At 42.4% G+C, this 14,409-nt stretch overlaps 1 protein-coding gene across 2 annotated transcripts in view; it reads right to left on the bottom strand.

Annotated features, from left to right (window-relative positions):
• The window catches only part of glra4a (glycine receptor, alpha 4a), a 90,642-nt gene that overhangs the window by 63,516 nt on the left and 12,717 nt on the right, over nucleotides 1-14,409 (bottom strand). Inside the window, exon 1 of one of the 2 annotated variants that reach the window (XM_046296657.1) lies at nucleotides 10,243-10,578. The exons of the other annotated variant lie outside the window; for it this stretch is intronic. Coding sequence (XP_046152613.1) covers nucleotides 10,243-10,310 — 68 coding nt within the window. The 5' untranslated portion in view covers nucleotides 10,311-10,578. Of the gene's footprint in view, nucleotides 1-10,242; nucleotides 10,579-14,409 lie in introns of those variants that run through there. 2 annotated transcript variants of the gene reach the window in all.

The raw sequence follows: 14,409 nt of genomic DNA, 5'->3' as shown, positions 1-14,409 counted from the left end.
TTGCTCAAATCATTAAATTAAGCACATTCACTTGCTTTACAAACGGTGTAGCCTACCTGGCATATTAAAAATGTAACCTCACACAATCTCCAATCTCCAACGGTGCAGCCTAATTTGTGGGCCATTCTTAATAATAAGTAACCATTCCACACATATTATTTGGCCATATGTAAACACTAGATTCATTTGAGAATAGCCTGACGGGTAAGAATATTATCAAGTGCTTATCAAATGGTGAATGAGAGATTGATGAAGTGTGTTCTGCATGAGCAAGAAACAGTAGAGCGCTTACCTTTCTTGCAACTTTTTTCAAATAATACTTTGAGTTGCATCATGCAGCCTTAAAATGTATTAGAAATTAAAACATATAGCCTAACATTTGTATCACAACTACAGTTGCATAAATAACTCAGAGAACCTGTTTCTTTGCTAACCGCTCAACACGATAGCCACATGTGCACACTCCCTTGGAAATCGTTTGTGTGAAAATATCCTTTCTATTTTATTCAGTTCAATTCTATTGTTCCTACTATAAAATAATGCCGCAGGAATAAGTAAATCCTGCCTGCAAAATGAACTAATGCAGCCCACAGACATATGGCATAGCCAGATCAGGATGACTCAAAATATGCTATTCTGTTCAACTGAAATAGGCTACCATTTCTCCTCATCATAATGTTTCTTTAGACTTGCCTAAAACAAATAATGGATTTATTTTGATGGTGTATGCTATAGGGTTTGGCGCTTGTCTGAGTGAGGGAAATGCTGTAAATCGAGAGGAGTTAATGTGTTATGAAAGATGAGACGTTGGGGATTATAATAAAATACCCCATTGATGTCATACAAGCTAGGCTTGGGTGGTGCACCATATTTGGAAATAGCCACAGGATGGTATTACAATACCCTTAATAGAAACCATTTATTTGATATTTTTTAAATACATTTGAATATTTGTTGGTAATTAAGTAAATACCTGCAGTCAACTTGTGCAACATGTTAGGAGATATGTAAAATAGTGTTCTTCATTTCACCCATCGCATAATTTTTCCATTTTGAAGCTTACCGGTAGTACTCAGTGACGTGGTTTATGTTTACAAGCACACAATGACGAGAGACTAGCCTCTTATGAACCATTCTGATCTCGTGAGCTCACATTGAGTATCCGTATAGTGAAACAGAATGTGAGCTCGCCAGATCAGGATGGTTCGTACGAGGCTAACGAAAGACCGGAGCCTTGGGAGTCACTCACTGTTGTACAGCACGCACCAGGTGATCGAGTTACAGTATGGAATTCACAACTAAATGTTTGCCAGCTAGATATCTTATAACTTTTAAGTTAACTGTCTAAAAAGGTGCTAAAAATGCTATGCAGTTGTGAATTTGGTTTGCTAATTAAATAGCTAGTTAGCTAAGTGTTAAACTTCTTCAATATCAAGCTTCACTTGCCGGTCTAATATTTGTTTTGCAACAAACTGTGAGACTTGTATAACTTCATGAGCTGGCATGTCTGTCCTGAAAACAGTTTAAGTCAGAGACTGTATAAAAATGTTTGCTCGTGCTCGTTAGCATTCTCTATAGCATTTGATATGTAACGTAAACTCACCCCATTCCGTACAAATGTGCGCAACCGCAACATTCAAACGAGGCTACAAAGAAAACTAAATGAGACTGTAGCGACTGTGCTGACTTCAAAAATCGGGGGTGTGAACTAGGTTTCTATTCAAGCGTTGATCGACATGGTAATGGCTCTATAGTATTGGAGAAAAGTTGAAAAAAAAACGGACCCTCCGTTACATCATGACGTGTCATGCCGTAACGTACAGCACGCATAAAGCAACTATTTCTGTCTTACAATCTCTCTCCACCAGGTGTAGCACTTCTCTCATCGTTAAAAACAACAATGCGATCATCATTCTCAAAGCCGCTGTTTACTTCACTTTAGCGCCGCCCTAAAAACCCATTTTAAATTCGACACAAACCTTCAAATAGGTATGTAATGACACATTATATAAACTCTTTATAGTGTTTTATTTACATTTTAGAGGCGATATGGTGATAAGTCGGTCAGATCGAGTGAAAAAAAGCAATTTCCCCACACAACATCTCTCCTTCTCACCATCAACCATTAATTTTGCTTCACCACCCGCCATTTTTAAAAAGACCCGACGGGGCTCATTGCCTGCTTGAATCATGCAGAAACGGGCAGCGTTTAGGTTATGTAATTGATTCTGTTGGAATGGGGAGAAATTGTGCTTTACAATGGATTTGACATTACAGTTGATCTGGAAGTATTACGTTTTTGGGGCGCTAAAATAAGTTCAATTGTACGGACTAAGGCGATGTGCAAAAGTGAGTGAGTTTACTTTACTTGTTGGCATTGCTAACATTCAGATTAAAGGCTTAGCGGGGTTTCGAAAATAGTACTCGTGTTCAGTGCCGGTATAACCGAATATCCCAGTATGACAATCTGGATCCCACTGAAGCCTAGTAGGCTATTTTAAATGGATTTATTAGACTTTTTAAAATGTAGATGTTCCAAAGGCCTGAATCATTGGCTTGTAGATTATGCGTGGAAACCGGAGACGCTAAAAGTGCTTATGTTAATTAGCGGTCAATTACCGTGAGGCCGGAAGTTATTTGCATGACAATTACCGAAAATTTCATGACCGCCACAGCCCTAGTTCCACCCACTCGACCACGTTCAATCCAATCCCTTGCTTATTTATGACCACTAATCCATTTTCAGAAGAAAACTCTACAATCTCGATGTTGACTATCCAGTGTTGAGTACATATTTAATTTTTAATTTTTTTTAAATTTTTTATTTGACCTTTATTTAACTAGGCAAGTCAGTTAAGAACAAATTCTTATTTTCAATGACGGCCTAGGAATAGTGGGTTAACTGACAGTTCAGGGGCAGAACGACAGATTTGTACCTTGCCAGCTCGGGGATTTGAACTTGCAACCTTCCGGTTACTAGTCCAACGCTCTAACCACTAGGCTACCCTGCCGCCCCGTTCGTGCTCCCTGTCGTCTCTCCCTGGGGCATTTGATGAGATGGGTCAGTTCAGCACGGAAGACAGACACTGGGATATTGTAGTGTCTGAGTAGGCTCACGTTTAGCGTGCCTGCTATTCACAACACTGCAGGCCCGGCTACACAGCAGTTACTGATGGGGAGGTGCTCTGAGATCAGGGTCACGCTCACGCATTTATGATGCATAATGAACACCAACCAGCTCAGCTTTGACTCAGTCTGGGTCCCTTCACTAACCAAATAGCACTGGGAGCAGGGTCTATGCGATTTTACGGCTGTAGATGCCGGTGTCTGTCTTTATCCACACGTTGGGTTAGCAGTGTAGTGAACACACACATACGTAAATTACAAACACAGAGTCTCCACTACAATGACTGATTACAAAGCGTGTAATTTACTGAGCCCTGCTCAATGTCCTGGCTTGTTAGTCCCTAAGAAACCAACCATGTTACCCAGCCACAGGTCACTCCTTCCCCATCCGTACAGGGGACTGTGTCATTCCCTCTCCATCCCTCTTATTTCTTGCTATATTTTGCCCCCTCCCGTCCACCAAACCAGATGTCCCGTCTTCCTAGTCTACCTCTATCCTATTCTACACCCCATTCTCGTTCTACGTCTCTCTATTCCTCCCATCACCTTCACACCCTCTGTCCTCTGTCTAACCATTTCTAGGCCCTGTGCTCTCCTCTTCACTCTCTCCCTGCCTGGTTGGAGGGCTGATTTCTCTGAGTTGATGTTGTCAGTTCCACTGCTCCCCAAGGCTAAAGGGCTGCTCTCTCCAGCCCCAAGGTTCACCGAGTGTTGAACCTGGCGGTGGGATTATGCAGATCTTAATTCCCTCTCCTGCTCACACCTGGGTTTGACAGGGCATGAAATAGGGAAAGCGTTCACTGAAAAAGTTTCTGCTACGCAAGGAGATAGATACAGCAAAAAGAGAAGAGGGAGAGGAGAGGTGTGTATGATATATATAAATAAATAAATAAAATAAATAGAGAGCGAAAGAGCGCAAGAGTTTTTCTTAAGTTTTTTTTACTATTTTTTAAATTGTAGAATAATAGTAAAGACATTGTCACGCCCTGACCTGAGTATTCTTTGTATAGGTCAGGGTGTGACATGGGTGATGAATGTGTTTTTGTACTGTCTAGGGGTTTTATAGGTTTATGGGGTTGTTTACCATCTAGGTGTTTATGTAGGTCTATGGTTGCCTAGATTGGTTCTCAATTAGAGGCAGCTGTTTATCATTGTCTTTGATTGGGAACCATATTTAGGCAGCCATCTCCTTTGGGTATTGGTGGGTTATTTTCTATTTGATGTTGCATGTTTGCACTCAGTTTTGATAGCGGTCACGTTCGTCTTGTTATTTTGTTTGTTTAGTGTACTTCGTGTTTTTTCATTAAAAAGATGTATTCAAATCTTCACATTCACAAATATTCACATCACGCAGTGCTTTGGTCTCTTCACTACGACGATCGTGACAGAATAACCCACCAACAATGGACCAAGCAGCGTGGTAATGGCCAGCAGCAGCAGCGGCAAAGAACGCAGGACTCATGGACTTGGGAGGAGATTCTGGACGGCAAAGGACCCTGGGCACAGCCAGGGGAATATCGCCGCCCCAAAGCAGAGCTGGAGGCAGGGAAAGCAGAGAGGCGCCGGTATGAGGAGGCAGCACGGCGGTGTGGCTGGAAGCCCGAGAGGCAGCCCCAAAAATGTATTGGGGGGGCACACAGGGAGTGTGGTGAAGCCAGGTAGGAGATGTGCACCAACTTCGTGTGCTTACCGCAGAGAGAGAGAGGAACCGGTTCGGTACATTCCAGCTCCTTGTATCGGCCGGGCTAGAGTGGGCATCGAGCCAGGTGACATAAAGCCGGCTCTACGCATCTGGTCTCCAGTGCGTCTCCTCGGTCCAGTATACATGGCACCAGCCTTACGCATGGTGTCCCCGGTTCGCCAGCACAGCCCAGTGCGGGCTATTCCACCCCGCCGCACTGGCCTGGCTACAGGGAGTATTCAACCAGGGAAGGTTGGGCTGGCTCTGTGCTCAAGATCTCCTGTGCGCCTTCACGGTGCGGACTATCCGGTGCCAGCCCCCCGCACCAGGCTGTCTCTCTGTCTCATCCCTACAGGTGCTCCCGTGTGCCCTGAAGCCGCCAGAGTCTCCCGTGTGCCCTGAGCCGCCAGAGTCTCCCGTCTGTCCTGAGCCGCCAGCCAGCCAGGAGCTGCCAGAGCAGTCAGCCAGCCAGGAGCTGCCAGAGCCGTCAGCCAGCCAGGAGCTGCCAGAGCCGTCAGCCAGCCAGGAGCTGCCAGAGCCGTCAGCCAGCCAGGAGCTGCCAGAGCCGTCAGCCAGCCAGGAGCTGCCAGAGCCGTCAGCCAGCCAGGAGCTGCCAGAGCCGTCAGCCAGCCTGGAGCTGCCAGAGCCGTCAGCCAGCCTGGAGCTGCCAGAGCAGTCAGCCAGCCTGGAGCTGCCAGAGCAGTCAGCCAGCCTGGAGCTGCCAGAGCAGTCAGCCAGCCTGGAGCTGCCAGAGCCGTCAGGTTCTTGCGGCCAGAGTCCGCACCTTTGTGGGGGGGGTACTGTCACGCCTTGACCTGAGTATTCTTTGTTTTCTTTATATATTTTGGTTAGGTCAGGGTGTGACATGGTGATGAATGTGTTTTTGTACTGTCTAGGGGTTTTATAGGTTTCTGGGGTTGTTTACCATCTAGGTGTTTATGTATGTCTATGGTTGCCTAGATTGGTTCTCAATTAAAGGCAGCTGTTTATCGTTGTCTCTGGTTGGGAACCATATTTAGGCAGCTATCCTCTGGATATTTCGTGGGTTATTGTCTATGTGATGTTGCATGTTTGCACTCAGTTTTGATAGCGGTCACGCTCGTCTTGTTATTTTGTTTGTTTGTATAGTGTACTTCGTGTTTTTTCGTCTTTCATTAAAAAGATGTATTCACATCACGCTGCGCTTTGGTCTCCTCACTACGACGATCGTGACAGAAATAAAAAATAATAAATAACATATGGACTCATGTAAACTCAGCAAAAAAAGAAACATCCCTTTTTCAGGACCCTGTCTTTCAAAGATAATTCATTAAAATCCAAATAACTTCACAGATCTTTATTGTAAAGTGTTTAAAACTGTTCCCCATTGTTCCCCATGGTTCAATGAACCATAAACAATTAATGAACATGCACCTGTGGAACGGTCGTTAAGACATTCACAGTTTACAGAAGGTAGGTAATTAAGGTCACAGTTATGAAAATGTAGGACACCAAAGAGGCCTTTCTACGGACTCTGAAAAACACCAAAAGAAAGATGCCCAGGGTCCCTGCTCATCTGCGTGAACGTGCCTTAGGCATGCTGCAAGGAGGCCTGAGGACTGCAGATGTGGCCAGGGCAATAAATTACAATGTCCGTACTGTGAGACGCCTAAGACAGCGCTACAGGGAGACAGGACAGACAGCTGAACATCCTCACAGTGGCAGACCACGTGTAACAACACCTGCACAGGATCGGTACATGATTTAGAATTGTATTATCAATTTTCATACATTTCAATTATCCTAATCGGTCTACAACCCAGATTGTGTAAAGTTCTGGTTTAAATGAAACAGACATAATTCCTAGCTCACAATTTGTCAAATCCAAGTTTATTCACGAGATCTCTACCATTCATATACAAAGATGTTCCTTCTATAACATTCTTCTAACCTACGCACACTCACATTAGGAGAGCTATCATGTATAATATTTTCAGTTACTCCTTATCCATGCTACATAACCTCTAACCCCTACTGGTTAAGTTTCCGGGTATAATTATTTAATCATTTATCTTAAACCTTATAAATTATTTTACCAGTAGGGGTTAGAGGTTATGTGGCATGGATAAGGTGTAACTGAAAATATTAAACATAAGTCTGTGTGTCTGTTACTTGAACTTTGTGAAGCATTTAATTGGGCTGCTTTTTCTGAGGCTGATAACTCTAATGAACTTATCCTCTGCATCAGAGGTAACTCTGGGTCTTCCATTCCTGTGGGAGCCAGTTTCATCATAGCGCTTGATGACGTTCAACATTTCTTAAATTGACTGACCTTCATGTCTGAAAGTAATGATGAACTGTCGTTTCTCTTTGCTTTTTTGAGCTGTTCTTGCCATAGTACGGACTTGGTATTTTACCAAATAGGGCTGTCTTCTGTATACCCCACCTACCTTACCACAACACAACTGATTGGCTCAAACGCATTAAGAAAGAAATTCCACAAATGAACCTTTAACAAGGCACACCTGTTAATTGAAATGCATTCCGGTTGACTACCGCATGAAGCTGGTTGAGAGAATGCCAAGAGTGTGCAAAGCTGTCATCAAGGCAAAGGGTGGCTATTTGAAGAAACTCAAATCTAAAATATATTTTGATTTGTTTAATACTTTTTGGGATACTACATGATTCCATGTGTTATTTCATCATGTTGATGTCTTCATTATTATTCTGCAATGTAGAAAATAGTAAAAATAAAGAGAAACTCTTGAATTAGTAGGTGTTCTAAAACATTTGACTGGTAGTGAGTGAGATATATATAAATATATCCACACACACACACACACACAGTTGATGTCAGAAGTTTACATACACCAAATACATTTAAACTCATTTATTTACTCATACATTTAAAGTTTTTCACAAGTCCTGATATTTAATCCTCGTAAAAATTCCCTATCTTAGGTCAGTTAGGATCACCACTGTATTTTAAGAATGTGACAAGTCAGAATAATAGTAGAGAGAATTATTTATTTCAGCTTTTATTTCTTTCATCACATTCCCAGTCGGTCAGAAGTTTACATACACTCAATGAGTATTGGGTAGCACTGCCTTTAAATTGTTTAACTTGGGTCATACGTTTTGGGTAGCCTTCCACAAGCTTCCCACAATAAGTTGGGTAAATGTTGGACCATTCCTCTTGACATAGCTGGTGTAACTGAGTCAGGTTTGTTGGCCTCCTTGCTCGCACACCCTTTTTCAGTTCTGTCCACACATTTTTTATAGGATTAAGGTCAAGGCTTTTTAATGGCCACTCTAATACCTTGACTTTGTTGTCCTTAAGACATTTTGCCACAACTTTGGGAAGTATGCTTGGGGTCATTGTCTATTTGGAAGACCCATTTGCCACCAAGCTTTAACTTCCTGACTGATGTCTTGAGATGTTGCTTCAATATATCCACATAATTTTCCTTCCTCAATATGCCATCTATTTTGTGAAGTGCACCAGTCCCTCCTGCAGCAAAGCACACCCACAAAATGAGCCTGCCACCCCCGTGCTTCACGGTGGGATGGTGTTCTTCGGCCTGCAAGCCTCCCCCTTTTTCATCCAAACATAACGATGGTCATTATGGCAAAACAGTTATATTTTTGTTTCATCAGACCAAAGGACATTTCTCCAAAAAGTATGATCTTTGTCCCCATGTGCAGTTGCAAACCGCAGTTGGGCTTTTTTATTTCAGTTTTGGAGCAGTGACTTCTTCCTTGCTGAGTGGCCTTTCAGGTTATGTCGATATAGGACTCGTTTTACTGTGGATATAGATACTTTTGTATCTGTTTCCGCCAGCATCTTCACAAGGTCCTTTGCTGTTGTTCTGGGATTGATTTGCACATTTCGCACCAAAGTACGTTCATCTCTAGGACACAGAACACGTCTCCTTCCTGAGTGGTATGACTGCTGCACTGAGTTTGAACGTAGGCCTTGAAACACAACCACAGGTACACACCTCCAATTAACTCAAATGATGTCAATTAGCCTATCAGAAGCTTCTAAAGCCATGACATCATTTTCTGGCATTTTCCAAGCTGTCAACTTAGTGTATGTAAACTTCTGACCCCACTGGAATTGTGATACAGCGAATTATAAGTAAAATAATCCGTCTGTAAACAATTGTTGGAAAATGTACTTGTGTCATGCACAAAGTACATGTCCTAAACGACTTGCCAAAACTATAGTTTGTGGTGTGGTTGAAAAACAAGTTAATGACTCCAACCTAAGTGTACTAAACTTCTGACTTCAGATATATATATATATATATAAAACATACATACATACATACATACATACATACATACATACATACATACATACATACATACATACATACATACATACATACATACATACATACATACATACATACATACATACATACATACATACATACATACATACATACATACATACATACAGAGAGAAAGACTGACAACGAGAGCGTGAGAAAGGAAGATAGGAAGGAAAAAATGTATATACAGAAATCAGGGAAGAGGGAGAGAGAGTGCGACCGAGAGAGAAATAGAGTGAGCGTCTCTCTCGTGTCTGTCAACCCAGACACCTTGTCTAAACAGAAATGAGACAGCAGCATTCCACTGTTTTCCTATGATAATTCAACCAAGCATTGTACACGTGCCAGGCACACTCATTTCATCACTCCATTTCTGAAATCTCATCAGGACAGATTTTTTGAAAGAATGCATTTGTTATATATATATATTTAGAAGGTAGAGCTTATGGTGAGGTTACCAGGTTATGGTGACTGTTATATAATGGTTACAATATACATGTATCCACTATTTATAATACAAGTTCAGATGGATGCTCTACAGGTAGTTTAAGTCAATACAGGTTATCTTCTCTCTCTCTCTCTTCTGTTTAGGTGTGGGTGAGATAGAGGTGTTTTGCATAATATTGTGTTAATACAAGGGTAACATGCCAGGTAGAATCACACAAACCTGTTACTTGCACATAAGGAGACAGTGCTGTGAATAATCCATTGTTTGCATGTCTCTTTTGTTGCTAGTTATTTACCCTCCGTTATAAATCGACTGTTACTGGTCAAGATCTTGCCTCTATTTTTGACTAAACTGTCAAGATAACTTTTAATGCATTTTTAAGCAAAGGATCTAGGGCTCAAATAATATATATTAGAATGTGTTTGCCAATGTCCAAATATACAAAAGTCTGGTAGCAATCAATGGTCGGTTAGTCTCAAGATCAATTGATTTTACCTTAATCTTTTATTCCTCTGCATACTCAATGCAAAATGTAACCACAATAATCAGATAGATAGTGACATAATGACATAAGGGATTATATGAAATGTAGGGAATAAAATGCTTTAAATCCACTCTGTTGCCCAGTGAAAGACAATCCATAAGCAATGCAATACTGTCTTTCTTACCTGATAAAGCCTCCTTGAAAAAAGCAAAAAGACAAGACATATAGAATCCTTATGACCTGTGGGAGCATCCTCTGCCTCAGTCTCTCAATCCCTTCCGTTGGAATAATTTGCAGAAAATAATCTGAGCGGCAATCAAATCCACTGAGCGGTTTTTGAGACTAGGCAAAAGAAAGGCATCGTCTCTGTGAGTCTGCAAATCTAATACAACAGTTTGGCTTTGGGGAAAGAAACTTCTTCCCCCCCAACCACTAAATCCAGAGGACTGTACGGATCCACTCGGTCTTTTCTTTTACACTTGTGTTTGTTTGTCAGTGTGTGTTTTAGCGGGAGTGTGCTTTTCTCTTTCTTTCTCGCTCTTTTTTTTTAACGGCAAACTGCTTACTCCAGGAATAATACGGGGGAGGATTTAAAGAGACAGTAGCCTCTTTTTTTTTCAGATAGATAGATGGCTATAGAGCTTTTTGCAGTCCTAAAACTCCTCAAAAATACATCTGGTTAGTCCAGCCATCCCTATGGATAAAAAGAATGGGAAATATTAGAGTTTAGGAATAAACCCCTCAAATAAATTCTGAGGTTAACACAGGCTCTTATATTTTGTGCTATGAGATAATAGCAGTTGGTTAACATGAACTTTATGAAGGATGAAGCCCTTATGATTTATGTATTTTTATTTTTACATACATTCTTCAAAATTCCCAAAAAGTGACATTAGCTGATGAAGATTATCTCATAGGACAAAACGTATAACATCTCCTAAACCTGTGTTTACAACAGACCTTATTTTGGGCGTTCATCCCAAAACTCAAAAAAACATTTTTAATTTTCCTCATAGGCTTTGTCCAAAAAACTATGGCGGAGTTAGTGCCTACAAAAAGACGCCAATACTATTTCTCTCTTTAGCAATTAGCTCTATGTGTGGGAGATCAAATCACATTTTATTTGTTAAATGCTCCGTAAACAAAAGGTGTAGACTTATTTACTGGTCCTTCCCAACAATATAGAGAGAAAAATAATGGAAATATAATAACATGAGGAATAAATACAAAATGTGTAACGATAACTTGGCTATGTACACAGGATACTAGTACAGAGTAGATGTGCAGGGGTGGTAAAACATTTCCGGTTTCCGGCCGGAGATGGGTTTTCCTCTTCGTTTCAATACAGGGAGAAGATTTTGTGGGGATGGTCGTGTGGAAAAAGGCTACAGAGACAAGCGGGAACCACAGGAACTTCTGTTATGAGTTTGGGGATTTACTGCCTCTACCTAAGCTGCAGGATACAGTCTTCTGTTTCAGCTGTGAGGAAGGGAAGATGAAAAAGAGGAAGAAGGAATTGAAGAGAATGAGGAATGCAGAGGTTGAGGTTGAATTTGATGAAGATGGTGATAGAAAGAGGGACGGGGGGCGAAGAAGAGTGAGCAGTGCACCAGGTTGAGTAATGGAGGTGAAATGGAATTGAGTGAGGCCGAGTTATGTGAGGTGGAACGTGTGGTGAAGAGCTTGGAGCCTAAGCCTTTCATCGATGGACATAAAGAATAATCTGGTCCAGTAGGAGTGAAATTTTGGGAGAAAGTGGATCCTTGCCATTTAGCAGGCCCATTTGTGATTTCAGGGTGGGTGGGAAAGGAGTTGGGTGCAGTTGAGTCAGTGAAGGAAACCTGTAGTGGGCTTGAGATATTTGCATGTTTCTTCCATCCAAAAGGGAGAGGGCGCTCCGTGTCACACAACTCGGGGCAAGATCGGTTTCTTGCTTTGCTCTTAGTAACAGGGTACCATTGAAAGGAGTGATTACTGGGCTAGCGGTAAATGTAAAGGTGGACAAGCGTCAGTTGGAGTGATGTAAATTTTGCCGCCATTGGACTCTGGATCAGTAGAAATGTGTTCTCTGGAGTGATGATTCACACTTCACCATCTGGCAGTCTGACGGATGAACCTGGGTTTGGCGGATGCCAGGAGAATGCTACCTGCCTGAATGCATAGTGCCAACTGTAAAGTTTGGTGGAGGGGGAATAATGGTCTGGGACTGTTGTTCATGGTTCGGGCTAGGCGCCTTAGTTCCAGTGAAGGGAAACATTAACGCTACAGCATACAAGGACATTCTAGTTTGTCAAGATCAGTGTGGAAAAATTTGACTGGTCTGCACAGAGCTCTTACCTCAACCTTATCGAACGCCTTTGGGATGAATTGGAACGCCGACTGCGAGCCATGCCTAATTGGCCAATTTCAGTGCCCTACTTCACTAACGCTCTTCTGGCTGAATGGAAGCAAGTCCCCGCAGCAATGTTCCAGCATCTAGTGGAAGCCTTCCCAGACAAGTGGAGGCTATTATTGCAGAAAAGGAGAGACCAACTTCATATTAATGTCCAGGATTTTGGAATGAGATGTTTGAGTAGCTGAGGAGCTGTCCACATACTTTTGGTCATGTAGTATAACACTTAACTAGTTGCCTTGAACTCAGCGCCCTAGCAACTCAACAAGCACCAGCTGCTAGCAATTGCAAATCAGCCTCCAGTGCCATTTGCAACACTTAACTAGTTGCCTTGAACGTAGCTCCTCAAACAAGCTCCAGCTGCTACTAAATCAAATCAAATGTTATTTTATTTGTCACATACACATGGTTAGCAGATGTTAATGCTTGTGCTTCTAGTTCCGACCTTGCAGTAATATCTAAGAAGTAATCTAACAATTTCACAACAACTACTTTTACACACAAGTGTAAAGGGATGAATAAGTACATGTAAATATATGGATGAGCGATGGCCGAACGGCATAGGCAAGATGCAGTAGATGGTATAGAATACAGTATATACATACGAGATGAGTAATGTAGGGTATGTAAACATTATATGAAGTGGCATTGTTTAAAGTGACTAGTGATACATTTATTACATCCAATTTTTTATTATTAAAGTTGCTAGAGATTTGAGTCAGTATGTTGGTAGCAGCCACTCAATGTTAGTGATGGCTGTTCAGCAGTCTGATGGCCTTGAGATAGAAGCTGTTTTTCAGTCTCTCGGTCCCAGCTTTGATGCACCTGTACGTACCTCGCCTTCTGGATGTTAACGGGGTGAACAGACAGTGGCTCGGGTGGTTGTTGTCCTTGATGATCTTTTTGGCCTTCCTGTGACATCGGGTGGTGTAGGTGTCCTGGAGGGAAGGTAGTTTGACCCCGGTGACTGGTTGTGCAGACCTCACTACCCTCTGGAGAGCCTTACGGTTGTGGGCGGAACAGTTGCCGTACCAGGTGGTGATACAGCCCGACAGGATTCTCTCGATTGTGCATCTGTAAAAGTTTGTGAGTGTGTTTGGTGACAAGACAAATTTCTTCAGCATTCCTGAGGTTGAAGAGTCACTGTAGCGCCTTCTTCACAACGCTGTCTGTGTGTGTGGACAATTTCAGTTTGTCTGTGATGTGTAAGCAGAGTAACTTTACACCTTCTCCACTACTGTCCCGCGGGGTGGAGATGTTGTTTCCTACCCTCACCACCATGGGCGTCCCGTCAGAAAGTCCAGGACCCAGTTGCACAGGGCGGTGTCGAGACCCAGGGTCTCGAGCTTAATGACAAGTTTGGAGGGTACTATGGTGTTAAATGCTGAGCTGTAGCCTCTTCTCCAGATGGGTTAGGGCAGTGTACAGTGTCATTGCGATTGCGTCGTTTGTGGACCTATTGGGGCGGTAAGCAAATTGGAGTGGGTCTAGGGTGTCAGGTAGGTATGATATGATCCTTGGCTAGTCTCTTGAAGCACTTCATAATGACAGAAGTGAGTGTTTAAATGTCTTACTCAAGTTGGCTGCGGTGAAGGAGAGTCCGCAAGTTTAGGTAGCGGGCCGTGTCGGTGGTACTGTATTGTCCTCAAAGCGAACAATGAAGTTGTTTCATTTTTCTGGGAGCAAGATATCAGGGTCCGCGACTGGGCTGGTTTTCTTTTTGTTGTCCGTGATGAACTGTAGACCATGCCACATACCTCTCGTGTCTGAGCTGTTGAATTGCAACTCTACTTTGTCTCTATACTGACGCTTAGCTTGTTTGATTGCCTTGCGGAGAGAATAGCTACACTGTTTGTATTCGTTCATGTTTCTGGTCGCCTTGCCCTGATTAAAAGCAGTGGTTTGCGCTTTCAGTTTTGCACGAATGCTCCCATCAATCCACGGTTTCTGGTTCGAGAA

The sequence above is a fragment of the Oncorhynchus gorbuscha genome, linkage group LG13 (genome assembly GCF_021184085.1).
Source record: "Oncorhynchus gorbuscha isolate QuinsamMale2020 ecotype Even-year linkage group LG13, OgorEven_v1.0, whole genome shotgun sequence".
In the NCBI taxonomy this organism is placed as follows: Eukaryota; Metazoa; Chordata; class Actinopteri; order Salmoniformes; family Salmonidae; genus Oncorhynchus; species Oncorhynchus gorbuscha.
This window is presented reverse-complemented; position numbering and strand designations above follow the sequence as displayed.